Genomic DNA, 14287 nt, shown 5'->3' on the forward strand with positions numbered 1-14287 from the left:
CAAGGAAAATCAAAAGACTTTTATTTGTCCTTAATCTAAGGTAAAGGTAAAGGTAAAGGTTCCCCTGCACATGCATGTTAGTCGTTTCCAACTCTAGGGGCCAGTGCTCATCTCCGTTTCAAAGCCGAAGAGCCAGCGCTTGTCTGAGGACGTCTCCGTGGTCATGTGGCCGGCATGACGCCAAGGAGCACAGAACGCTGTTACCTTCCCACCGTAGTGGTCCCTATTTTTTTACTTGCATTTTTACGTGCTTTCGAACTGCTAGGTTGGCAGAAGCTGGGACAAGTAACAGGCACTCAGTCTGTTACGCGGCACTCGGGATTCGACCCGCCAAACTGCCGACCATCTGATCGACAAGCTCAGCGTCCTAACCCACTGAGCCACCGCGTCCCTTAATCTAAGGTAGAATTTGTTAAACTATAGGGGGGAAGACATACATCCAACAGCAGAAAGGACTCTGATTTCTATGAGTACAAAGAGGATCCGTTTATACATCCTAAGCACAACTACTGTATTGTCAAACAATGGGGGAACTATCAAGAGAAGCTTGATTCATACATAATAAAGGAAGGTGATTAGCTGTTGTTGTCTAACAATAGAGAAGTGTCAAGATGCCTGCAAATGAATTAAGAGTGTACTGGATGTCTGTGGGCTGTTGTGGGAGCACACCTCATTTAAATTCCAACCTGTGCTTTCCCTTATTGTAATTCGGATTGCACATTTTAAAACAAGATTAAAGCAAATTGAAAATATCTATAATTTCTCATCATAACTTCCCAGCAAGAAGACCGTGGCTATACTCCTAACAAGGCATTCATCCCAGCTTGGTAAAATCCTCACTACTGCGAGGGTGAAGTCAGCAAGGAATAACTTACCCCAAGCAATTTTGACTACTACTAGACTGTTATTTATTTATTTATTTATTTATTTATTTATTTATTTATTTATTTATTTATTTATTTATTTACTTACTTACTTACTTACTTACTTACTTACTTACTTACTTACTTACTTACTTACTTACTCACTCACTTACTTACTTATTTATTTATGGCTTTTCTTTCATTCTTCCATCCAATCTGCTTTTGCTAAATAAGTTTCATTAGTTTCAAAAAACACAATTCTTTTGGGGTTTTTTTTCCCCCAGTTCATTCTACAGAATCCTGCAGTTCTTCAAACAATACAATGTGTCATAGTGAACCTTGCTATATATATTTTTTTAAAGCAAGTTGCCTATGTGCAGCTAGGCTTCTCTTGTAACAGGATGAGAGGATTATAGGGATTAAGGTATTCACTTTAGGTCCAAAGTTTCTGGGAGTGAATATCAGTCTCCAGCAACGTAGTTTCAGGCTGTGTTCTTTTTAATAAGGGACACGAATGCCATTGATCTCAGGGATTTGTCTAAACTGACCTATCTCCTGCTCTTGATTAAGTGACATTTTTGCAAAAGCTCTCCTTTTCTTCATGATGCTATGACTGTTTTCAATACTTTTAAGATATAGTCCACTCATATGGCCTACTGCTAGAGAAAGAGATGGAGGCTACTCGCTCCTGTTCTTAAACGCTTGTATGGAAGTTTGGTATTTCTGTGCAAAGGGACAGTGTAGTCATCCTTTGCATTGAAATTCTTTTCAGCAAGAAACTCCAAGCCTCAAAGAAGAACTCAAATTCCTGCCACCGATCATCCCTTGGAGAGAACCAACCTAGAACTAAGGTTGACAGTTAGAAGAATTAATCATTGGAACAATCTGCCTCCAGAAGTTGTGGGTGCTCTAACACTGGAAGTTTTTAAGAAGCGATTGGGCAACCATTACTCTGGAATGGTATAGGTTTCCTGCTCAAGCAAAGAGTTGGACTAGAAGACATCCAAGGTCCCTCCCAACTTTGTTATTCTGTTTTTCTGTTATGTCTGTTCCCACTGCCATTAAAGCTCCTGGGAGTCCTCAGTACCATCAGAGACTGTAATTCTACATCATACCAGGGACTGGAGGCTGCCCGACCACCTGTTTTATATTCATGAGAAGCAGATGGCAGTTGGGCCATCCAGAAAAGTCTACTTCTCCATCTGGCCAATGGAAATTTTGGAACAGATGATACTCATTCTCTGCTAAGCAAGGTTATGGAATACTGATACTGAGAAGACCCACCATTAGCAGGGAAGAGCAAAACAAATGGAGCCATAATTGATGGTTGCAGATTCAAACACAATGTTGGGCCTCCAATATGTTTGAAATTTGCACTCAGTAATGTAACAGAATGTCTCTCTCCTTATTCAGGATGTCTAAGTTTGTGAGTGATGAATTAAATAAATTGTACACATTTTAAAGGCAATATCTTCTTTCCAATTGCTCCACAGGCATTTGGGTTGGCTCCTGGCATGAATAATGTTGATTACATCACAACAGATGCTTGCCTTTAGAGTGCCACGCTGTATTTACTTTCCTGGAAGAAAAATTGGTTGAACATATTTGGAATTTACTTCTAGGTATCTTCACCCAAAAACACACTGCTGTAATAGTACTGAGCGCAAAGACTAATTATGTGAAGGGTTGTTTTTTTCCTGTTTTATCTTCTAAAATGTTTAACCAGTAGGTACAACTGATTAAAAAAATCCATAAAATCAAATCAAACCATTAACAGGATATGACTCCCAGTAAACACCAGAAATCTGGAAAACAAATAATATACAGATAACATAAACCAGCTGAACAGGTGCAGGGAGTGCAATGACAATCTTCCGTAAGTTCTACTTACCAAAGGCTCAAGAAATGGAATTATTCTATGGCAAATGACAGAAAATGAAAATGGTATCTGATTAATGAATTCCACAATCAGACCACAGCCACAGAAAACACACAATACGTAGTATATAGAGAGGTGATGGAAGATACAAAGATTTGGCACCGTGGAATGTTGTAGCCATAGGCAGGTCACTTTATGGAAGATATAAAACATTTGACACTGCAAAAATGGGGTGGCCATAGCCAGGCACAAAATTAACATCTGGGAAGACGAAGGTGGAAATTTGAGTGATGAAACTTGAGAACTTATCTTTAATGAGACATCTTCATTCTTTACCACTGAAACAAAAGCTCTGGTGAATGACAAACATTATATTGGTTTCAAAGGATAGAATCCTGTCCATTCTTTACTGGTTCTCACCTGGTTTCTAAACACCCAATACTGTAGTTGCTGGCTGATCACTTCACTGTTGACTTGGCCTCTCCTGCCCAGCCCACTTTTTCTCTTGGTGCTGTGCATCTGGGAACGGTCATGGGAGATCTTGAACTGCTCAGAAACCCAGGCAACTCTTTAAGTGTTACGTGACAGAAGATCCTCATTCCATAGTTTTGTCAGTCTTGCTAGCAATGCGTGGCTCTGCTGAGGATCCTCATGAATTCTTAAATTCCCAGTCTTCGTCTTCACCGGAACCAACCTTCACACCTAACTCCTACCCCATTCCTGAACGTTCACCTGGTTCCTGCATTTCTTTTACCTTTTCCTTGACTTTGGGTGTCTTCCGTTTGGACCTCAAGCCCAAGCTGCTTCAGCAGCGTCATGCTCAGCAGAGTTCTCTACAATCACAGTGCAAAACATTATAGGCTTTGCCAGGTGCTTTAAGTCTGCTTTTTCAGGTTGATTCTTCCTGACCCACCCACTAGCAGGGCACATGCCTGTTTCGCAGCATGAGCTGCCAAGTGGAGCATAATGGAGCACCCGCCTCCAGCAAATCTGTGTCAGCCAGAACACAGTTGGGAAATAGAGGCAATCTGGCACAGGCAGAGCAGAAGGAACCCATCTGCTAGATGACAAGGGCCTCCTGCTTCAAATGTGACGGTGTGACAACTTAATTTGCAGTACAAGAATTAACCCCATTCTCAAAACTGTCCTGGATTAGTTTAATTAATGACTTATTTGCAGGCTGAGGGGCTCTGTGTTGAAATCGCTGGTGACTGGCTTCATAAAGGAAGCCCCCATAAAATTGTGGAAATTTTCTTGCTTACAAACAAGTTCATAGGCAATTTAAAACTGGCCTTTGATGTCAAGAATGTGCTGTGGCTAATGAGTGCATGTAAAACTACGTTTAAGGAACCGTTCTAGAAACTGTGTGTCAGTTTGCATTTACAAACATTACAATACAAACAATACAAACTCTTCCCAACCTGTACCTAGTAAAAAGCTAGGGGAAATTCTTTCATTCTCTAGGTATGTGAAGATTCATATCATCCCATATCTGTAACTGTACTGAATGTTAACAATTCACTCACCCAGTAATTGTGCGGATGACATTTCTATAATTCCTTGCAAAATGTGTGAAATCTCTTTCACACACATATACATCTTTTTCACTCTATCTCTCTCACACAGCGAGAGAGAGAGAGACAGACAGATAGACAGACAGACAGGGGGAAAGACAGAGAAGCCAATATTTTTTCCTGGATTTTTGCAAAATCTTTTCTTACTATTATATGGGTCTTCAAATAGTTCTGGATCCCATGGAAGAGAAAAGATGAATCTCTTTGAACAGCAGGTCCGTGATGTTGATGGAATGTTGTCATAGTTCTACAGACACATTCTGTGTCTCCAGTTCTTTTGGGTTCCTATGTAAGGCCCATAGACATAATTCAAATGAAATCAGGCTACGATTAGGCTTTGTAAGGAAACTGGTGATGCACGACGTAAGAAAATAGACCATGTCTGCAAACCACCAATTACTTTTGTATTTTGCTTCTCTTCTGAGAAAGAGGAGAAAGAAAACATTGGAGCTAGGAGGCTGGCAGGTCTACTGTCTAATCACAGGTTTACTTTTATTAGGAGTCTTCCTGGGCTTTGACAAAAGCCACTTGCATCCTATGCCTTGAGATGCTTAATTTGCTCCAAACCCAAAATGCATGTGCAAATGGTTTTGGATTGTTATTTTTTTTTCCTAAAAAAGAAAGTAATACAGTTAAAGAAGCCTGCATTGAGGATCAAGAATGCAAAATAATTCTTCCCTAAAAGTATCAAGAGGATATAGAAGGTTGCTCCTTATTAAGCACCATGATAACGGAGTCCCTGAAATTTGTCAGTTCGAATGCCTTAATAAAATAGTAAAAAAAATAATAATAATGCTTGCAAGGGTCATGTCCCTCAGGCAGAAAATGGCTTCAGATGTCCCTGATCTGTGCAGATCTGCTTTTTTTTTTGCTGTAAAGAAGATAAGGATGCCTTTGGCTTCCTTGCTTATCTATTCTGCTCAACAAATCCTTTGGATCTATCCTGATATGGAAACAGAGATACATGGCAAATGAATGACCTTTCCACAGTCACTCAGGGAAGAAATTGCCAAACAAGTAGTAATTGCTCCCCGATTTACTTTGCCTTTAGAGCTATCATTCCTTCAAGAAAAGGAATTTCATTGTTGGGCCATTAGATTTTAGACACTGAAGGTCAAATAGGTATCTTGGCTAGTTACCGCACATCCATACATCACAACAGCAGAGCAAACGGGTGCCTTTCTGCAGAAAGACACATTTTTGTACACAAAACCATGAAAGCTAATAAATAGGCCATTGTGCTTTTTTTACAGATCCACCTCTCGTCAATCTGTCAGTAGAACCTCAGCCTGTCCTTGAAGACAATACAGTAAAGTTTCACTGCGCTGCCAAAGCCAATCCAGCAGTTACCCAATACAGGTAAATTCGTAAGTTTGTAAGTTCGTCTGGAAATAACCGTCGTTTATCCTTGCTTGTCTGAATCTTTTAAACTGCTTACAACCATAGAAATGCTTGCTACTATTTCTGTTCCCTTGAATGTGTAAAACAAAACTGTTTAATAATTAAAGCCAACTCCATCACTGCGTTTGACTTAAGCATTAGCTGGGCTAAGAAGTTATAGTTTTCATAGGATGTTACTCTACTTTCAGGCAACAATAGGAAACATAAGGAGTAGATGGGTTGTGTTGCTGGGAAGATACCATTTCCAAGAAAATTCACAGTATTTTTTTTTCTTCTATATCTGTTCATTAGTAGACATTTTGGAGAAAAAAATATCCACAAGTTTACATTCTAGAAATTGAGAATCAGTGTTAAGCTTAAGCTAACAATGTGTATCAAGAGTCATGGTCAACACTATATAAATCATGGAACAGAATTATAGATTCTACTCAATTCAATCCATATGACCAAATAATTATTCTGATTATGTAATTGGAAAAATGAAATGTCAATTCTATGCATAGATAAACTCAGATCTTGGGTATAGTAAATACTTGGACTTCAGTTCCTTGTTCATGCTAACTGGGATTCTTTTTGATGGTTACACAACTGGAAGGCACAGATTAGGTAATGTTGCTTTAACGGGACAAGGAACATTAGCAGATATTATCCTCTTTGAATCAAGGATACCTGTCAACAGTGCTCAATTTTCCTATTTCTTCATCTAAATTTCTTGCAGCTTTGGTACTTCCTGGTGGTCTCTTTTTCGAGCATAACTATATTTGATTTTGTTGAGTTTGTTGACATCAGCCAAGGTTAGTTAGATGCTGCTTCAAGATGGGAATTTTCTTTTCAAGCTTAGTGAAGGGGAGGACCAGTCTGAGCCCAAGGAAGGGGTCAACCGCATCATCAGTCATGAGTCCCTTCATGCCCACAAGAGATCTACTGCCAATTTTCTCAGGCCATTGTAGAGAGCTTAAGCTTGCAAAAAAATCTTTATACCCATTTGAACTGCCTGGATCTCCTGATTTATCTTGACAGTTGGGAGTTCTTCACTATTCAGATTAACTTTCACTTGTAAGCCCCATTGCCCTATTCACTACATGCCTCACCAAGTCTAAAGCTCCTGACACCACTTCTATGGATCATCCATTGAAAGTTGGACATGCTTAACTGGTTGGGAACGTCTCTGTTTTCAGCCAGAAATTCTTTGAGTACTGCTTTATTAAACCATTTATAAGTACAGACTGCAAAAGAGCAGATGTAGTGGGGGGGGCTCTGTTGTTTTAGTCCAATTAACTGCATGGAGTATGGAAGACATGCTCTTCTCCAGCAGAACACCACACACTTCTGCTGATTTCTCACTTCTGTCCCTAGGCTGAGCAGATAAAGCTGGTGACAGGCCCACCAAATGTTGCAGTGGAAATTCTTTGTGTTGATGATGTTGTTAATTCAGTAATGAACTCCAGTTGTCTCAGCTTGGTAACAGTCTGTGCATTTTGTTGAAGCTGCTACTGTAATACATGTGGCAGCTTCTTCCTGATCTAACATACTGAGAGAGCAGTGATGGTGGACAAGCATAACCATCTGTTCAGGGATGTAACTTACAGAATTCACATGCTGAATGTGGGCTCTGTTTTGGAGAGGATTGCTTTATTATGTTATGTTGCTTGCATAACCTTTGACTTCATGACTTGGGCTTCATTTTATTTGATCACAGCTTTCCGTGTTGTTTCTAGTACCTACAAAGTGGCTTTTAAACTTTTCTCCCATTACCTCTGGGAGATCCAGTTCTATGACTCTTCAGAAGCTTAATATCTGGAAGCTCTTTCTTATGGTAGAACGAGGATCTGAATTTGGCCAATACTGAAGGACAGCAACCGCACACAGTATCTTCTTGCTGTCTGGAGCTCCAGTCCCATTCACATGAAAGGTCCAAGTATCACTTAGGATGGCACCTACATTAAGAGAAGAAGTAACTTGCTGAGTTTGGTTTATCCATTGCTTGCCTGACTCCTTGATGATGAAACAAAGAATAAATATGGCAGTGGCTTATATACATTTCAGCCTGGCCACCAGCAATTACATTCATTAGCTTTCTTTCATCTAAGAAGGCTTCTTGAGAGGTGAAAACAGTGGGCTCTCATATTCCTGGGCCTCAGTTCTACAATTTCACGAATCGGTATTTATCAAACTGGGAGTCAGTTAGTATCTTAGGACAGCACATGGTATTCTTTTGCTCACCTAAATGCATGCAAAGTATTTAGTAACTGCAAATATTCTTGCCAATGTCTTTTTAGGATCAATTTTATTTTATACTTTTAAAATAAATATGGAATATGTATGAACTCGGACCCTTTTAAATTGTTGGAGCACTGGATCCAGTTTCTGTTCCTCGTTATCAGTTGCCTTAGCAATATTGTTGAAACCGGCTAGCAGAGTCAAAGAAAATGGGAAGAATCAAGACAGAGAAGATTCGATAGGAGATGTAGCTTGGGTGGGTTGTTGTATTTCACTAAAATTAGAAAGTAAAGATAGTTGTTGAGTCTTAGCTGCTCTGGTGGAATTGCAAAACAAGTAACCCAAGTTAAGGGAAATACATCAGTCAAGGTCCTTCTTTATTTTGGGGGGGAGGGGAAAAGACTTGCCAGGAATTTGCCTTATGTCAAGAATATAATCATATTTTTTCATATAAGCTAGACGAATGCTATATAGGTTGTGGAGAGAGAAGGGATTGAACAATGCTGAATGGATTTTTGCTGTAGCATAACAAGTTCATTAAATTTTGTGGGCATATGGATATGATAGATAAACTAAGCCAACGGAATCTGCCAACTGTTTCAATTAATTTAAATAGGACAGCTCTTGAATGTATGAAAATGACAAAGTACCAACACAACGCTATTCCTTTAACATTGTTATCAGTATGTAATACATTTGAAGATTGCCTAGGCAAGACTCTTGCCATGAGTCAAGATTTCTGACACCTAAACAAAATAACATCAAACCTCCATCCTGTAGGTAGAATAATTGGAAATTTTTTAAAAAATGTGTTTGTGAGATTTAATGTCATCTAGTAGTAACTAGATGAGAAAAAAATGTTTACATAATTATGGATTGGAATATTTCTCTGCTAGTGTGGACAATAAAATAGACTGGACCTACATTGATTTATTAATCATTATGCTTTGTTGTTCATATTCAGAAGCAGCATAGGTTTTAATTCATGGGAAATGATTTCACCCTTTCTATATAAGGATGGTATAGAGCAGGGGTAGGCAACCTCGGCTCTTTTATGACTCATGTACTTCAACTCCCAGAATTCCTGAGTCAGCTATGCTGAGGGGAAAGGGAGAGGTTTCCATGCGGAGCCATGCTGGCTCAGGAATTCTGGGAGATGAAGTCCACGAATCATAGAGATGCCAAGGTTGGCCTAACCCTAACCCTAACCCTAACCCTTTCCCCTCAGCATGGCTGGGAGTTGAAGTCCATGAGTCATAAAAGAGCCGAGGTTACCTACCCCTGGTATAGAGAGCAAGCAAAACCTCCCCAGATCTTGGTCACATCAGTTGATGACTCATTCTTGTCAAGCTTTCCCCATCCTTTCTTTCAGCATAGCTACAGTATACATGCTTGTGTCTTCCCCTGCTTCGTGATGTGCAGAAGATTTCATGTAGAGTCTGTGCTTGTGTTTGCAATGAGGTTGAGGTGCTTAATTGTTGCCTATTCAAGTGCATCAGAGCATTAGCTCCAAAGGACAGGACATATTAGAGAGACATATTAGCGAGGAATGCAGTTTAAACCTGTGGTGTTGTGGCTGTTCCAAAAATGGAAAGCTTGGTGTAGCGCATCCTCCAGCTGCATGTTGCTAGAGGGAGTAACTTTCCCAGAAGTCTGTGGGAAACTTCACAAATGTTATTCTTGAAATGCCCTGGGTCCTTTTTCAACTAACTTGGAAGAGCTGAGGTCAAGAACTACCAAACTGAATGTGTGAGGAGATGGGTGGTAGTGACTCGGGATGATTGAAAATAGTTGCAGGCAGAGTAGTGGAAAAGAAATGGCCCTTTGCCTTGGAGAATCTCTCTGTGCTGGTGTTGTGATTCAGTGTCAGCCTGTGGGTTTGGCAGCTGAATCGGACAATTCTGAGGAGGAGGAGGAGGAGGAGGAGGAGGAGGAGGAGGAGGAGGAGGAGGAGGAGGAGGGGATTGGAGAGCCTGCAGAGGAAAGTTCTGAGGCATCGCAGAGCTCTCAGCCAGGCCCCTCCCGTCTTGTTCCTCCTCAGACCCAGCTGTGTGAGCCTGAAAGCTTGGACTTAGAGGATTCACAGCTGGCTTTGTTCAAGGATGCTCGAAGCAGGAGACAGACAAGCAGGAGTGAACAAAGGAGGGCAATGAGGCACCTCGGGAGGAGGCAAAGAGAAGCCACGCCTTGAAACTGTGTTTAAAAGGGGAATGTGTGGGAGGTGCTGGTTGCTGAAGGCAACCATTTGAACAGCTTCTGATTTAGCCATGGTTAGTGTTTGTTTTGCTCTGTTTGGGATCTGTTTCATTTCATTTGTGTAAATAAATTTGGTTGGCTTACTTTCAGCCTATTGACTATTGAAAAGGGGTTGTCCCTGACATTTCTGCAGGGCCGCTAGTAGGCTGGAACAGAACAGCTGGGGGAGAATAAATCACATAGCTGTATTCTAAGAAGTGGGATAAATTGACAGTTTGGTATTCTTTGATTCCCCAAATCAAAGAAGTTTAAGGACGTGATGGAGATTCCATGCAGGTCTTCTGCTAGTTGATTTCAGAAGCTATACTTGGGCTCAAGAAGGGAATCATAGCTTTCCTGTGATCTCCTGCTACTTGCTGCAAGGTCACTTAAGGACTCCTTGTGTAGCCATATGACCCTAATAGAGCTCTGGACTTCAGCTCTAATCTCAAGCCTACCTGTCCTACTATGTCCCCATTTAGAATGAGTTACAGCCCATTTGCAAGTCCTATAAAGGCGTGAAAGGAATTTTCACATGCAAATTGACTGGTTACAAGAGCTTAAAGAAGATCTGGGGGAGAAGGAAAGATTAAAAGAAGAAAGAATTAAAATAAGAAAGCACACCGGTAACCTGGGCAGAGGAACATGGAAGTAGAACACAGAGATAGAAATGTATAGATTAAAATAAGAATAGTCATAGAATAGTAGTAAACTTAGCATAGGAGGTTCTCAACTTGCAAACATTCGTTTAATGACAGATCAAAGTTATAGTGCTGCTGGAAAGTCGCTTATGACCAGCCCTCAAACTTATTACCATCGTGGCATTCCCCACAGTCATCTGATCAAAATTTGGGCATTACAACCACTGCAGCATCTGGCCTTGTGATTTGCTATTTTCCAGGGGGCGTCCAACAATCAAAGTCCTTGTGGGGCTCACCTGTATGTCTGTGCACATTCTCAGTCATCCAGGTCATGGGTGACCCAAAGGTGCTTTTTTCAAGAGGCAGATGGAGTTTGTTTTTCCTAGAAGATGTTTCACTTATCATCCAAGAACCTTCATCAGTCCCTGAAGAACTGAAGAAGCTTCTTGGATGAGAAGCAAAATGTCTTCAAGGAAAAAGCAAAGAAAGTCCAGTTGCCTTTGGAAAAAAGCACCTTTGGGACTTGCCTCTATATGCTTTGCATACTCAGCTCAGGATGATGGGATTGCAGTCCGAAAAATCTAGGGTATAGAACTGAGTAAGGCTGGTTCATGCCAGTGATGTACTGGAATTTCTGGCATGAATTTTTGTTACCGGGAAATTTGAAGAAGAGATAAAGTACAAATAAAATGTAAAAATATAAAAGAGATAAAAGATAAAGCCACACAATTGATGGTTTCCCCCCGTTTCCCCCCCCCACCAGTCTTCTCTCAGTGTCTTCAATTGCAGTAATGTTCCCAAGACACTGTAGCAAAATATTTGTGGATTTTATACTTCCAGCCTGTGCTTTGCTAGTTTTGTCTAATTTCAGATAGGTCAAGAGACAAAGAATCCAGCAGTAGTACAATAGGATATGGATAAGAGATATTATATGCTGACAACACCTTTAAGAACACTGCCTGAGTTATTTGGAAGAGACAGCATCTTCAACAACAACAACACCTGTTTAAAATCAAGACCTTTCTTTCGAGCTGCAAATCTCACTTCTGTTTCTGTGGCATATTCAGCCAGATTTCGGCCTCTGTTCTGCAAAGGCTCTTGGCAAAACACTAATCTGTTCTGACTGGGTCACCTCCAAATGAAATGCTTCTTGTACAAATGTAGTCGCCTTCTTGAATCAAGAGCTTATTGTGGCAGTGTCTTCTCTGGAATACTTAATGAAAGTCTAAAGAAGACTTGTCTATCATAGAAGAAGGTAGCAAATCACTTATTTCTGTCAGATCAAATCCTAAAGATCTACCAAACTAGATAGAGTCATTTTCTGGTCAGCAATCTTCACAAAACATCCGTTAGAACAGGGGTATCAAACTGCCGGCCCACAGGCCAGAGTGTCACAGAGAAACTACGCCCATCCCATTTTCGGCAATGGGAAAAAGTTCCGATACATCGCGCGACATCACGTGACGTCGCGAGTTTGACATGCCTGCGTTAGAACAACTGGAAATGAGTAGGTATTTTGGAAAATTACTATATAAACACATATAGTAGTGGTGCTAGGGTTTTTTAGACTCTCAAAAATAAACATGTTCTTAATTTACAGTCCCATCTTAGTGCAGTGGTTAGAATGCATATTGCAGGCTAACTCTGCATGCTGCCAGGAGTTCGATCCTGACCAGCTCAAGGTTGACTCAGCCTTCCATCCTTCTGAGGTCAGTAAAATGAGGACACAGATTGTTGGGGGCAATATGCTGACTCTGTAAACCTCTTAGAGAGGTTCTGTGAAGCACTATGAAGCGGTATGTAAGTCTAAGTGCTATTGCTATTGGTTTTATGTGTCTTCCCATCCACGTGGCATGCCACTCTTTACAAGTTGCCAAAAAGAGGCTATGAAGGCAAATCAAAACTGAAGATCTTGATTTTTGAAAATTCATTTTAAATATTAAATCAAGAAATAAGGAGGAACAAGGGTGGACAAAACAAGGAACGTCCTACTGGCGATAAGGAGGTTGCCATAAAAATCAAGAAAGCGCCACTTAGCAAATGAAAAAGCATCTAGAGAGGTTCTCCAACATAATCCAGCTAATCCATGTGTGGTGCTGAGTGAACAGGAGCTTAGTTTGCTAGCTAGCCGGGGAGTGCAGTAACCTGCAAAGCCTTCTGGCCATTAGTGGCTAGTTAATCTCCATGGTGGAGATCATCTGAGAAGAGCCAGCATCTGTACACTCTTGATTCACGTCAGCCAAGGACAAATTCATTTTCTGCTACTAGCTTAACATTTTCTTCCACTCCTTGGATTACAAACTACTTATTATAGCAGGCAGGCCCAAGGAGCCGAAACAGCTGCTGCTGTTAGATAAGAAGGCAATTTTGGCTGTCTGTAGCATCCTTGCCTGCTTCTGCACTGTTCGGTAGGGAAGGGGGAAAGTGTTTGGGGTAGAGGAGTCCTAAGGATGATAACAGGGAATGCTGGAGGGAAGATGTTGTCACTTCCTGGACTTAATCAAGGCGTGAAGCTTGCATAAACTCAGAGAGTTAGACTCTCTATCTATCATCATTTCTAAAAGATGAAAATCCATGAATTTGTTTTCCAGCCTGCGAAAGAGCAGAAAACCAGCTCAACATATTATTTCCAGGAAACTAGCATTCCTTCTAAAGAGTTTTGGAGCTAAATCTGAGGGCATTTATATACAACCCAAAATTCACATTTTTGCATCAGAAATTTGATTTAAGATACTGCGGAAGTCTGAATTTCAGCTAACTATGATTGGAGGGGGCAGGTGTTTCCCCAAAATATAATTTGTTACATCTCATGTTGATTCCATTGCCATAGAGTATATCTTAGGTTCAAGATCTATGCTTCAGGATCTCTTTGGGACCACTATTTAGTTTAGTCTAAATACACCACAGAAGTAATTTCTACATAGAGTCTATATGATGTGGAACAAAATGAAATGGGTTTTAGTTCTTACTCAGCTGTGTGACTTCTCTACAACTCTTCCTTAAGGCTGCGATAGAGAACACATTTGTGTAGAAACTGCTGCACTAGGATTTTTAAGAGACCCAGCCAGAACCGGTGCTCTGAATACTGGGAGTTATAGTTGAACATCTAAAAGAATGTAGCCTTAAACCTTAAGGAAAACCTTCTATCGATATAAAGCTGCTTTGAATTTCACAGTTGCCTCCCCAAAGATGTGATTTATAAGTATCATATATATTAGTCTTGTTCCATTATCAAACACACGGCCCAATTAGGGATAGGTCATTTAATTTTCTTTTATACTGCTTGAAAGCTTGGCTTTCTTTCTGCTTTCTGTCATTCTCTGCTATGCATAATACCTAATCGTTACACGTTCTCTGCTGAGTTTAATATCTAATTATTGTATGTTCTCTGCTGTGTACAATATCTAATTATTGCATTTAATGAATGAATAATTGTGATGGATAGGAAACAGACATATTTAGGGGTCCAGTGTG

At 40.4% G+C, this 14287-nt stretch overlaps 1 protein-coding gene across 1 annotated transcript in view; it reads left to right on the top strand.

Annotated features, from left to right (window-relative positions):
* Window positions 1–14287, top strand: part of KIRREL3 (kirre like nephrin family adhesion molecule 3) — a gene marked incomplete at its 3' end in the record, with an annotated part of 598284 nt that overhangs the window by 477680 nt on the left and 106317 nt on the right. The window contains exon 7 of the mRNA XM_081333655.1: window positions 5570–5675. Within this exon, the coding sequence (XP_081189781.1) occupies window positions 5570–5675 (106 nt within the window). The remainder of the gene's footprint in view (window positions 1–5569; window positions 5676–14287) is intronic.

This window comes from Vipera berus (assembly GCF_964194415.1).
Source record: "Vipera berus genome assembly, chromosome: 8".
NCBI lineage: Eukaryota > Metazoa > Chordata > Lepidosauria > Squamata > Viperidae > Vipera > Vipera berus.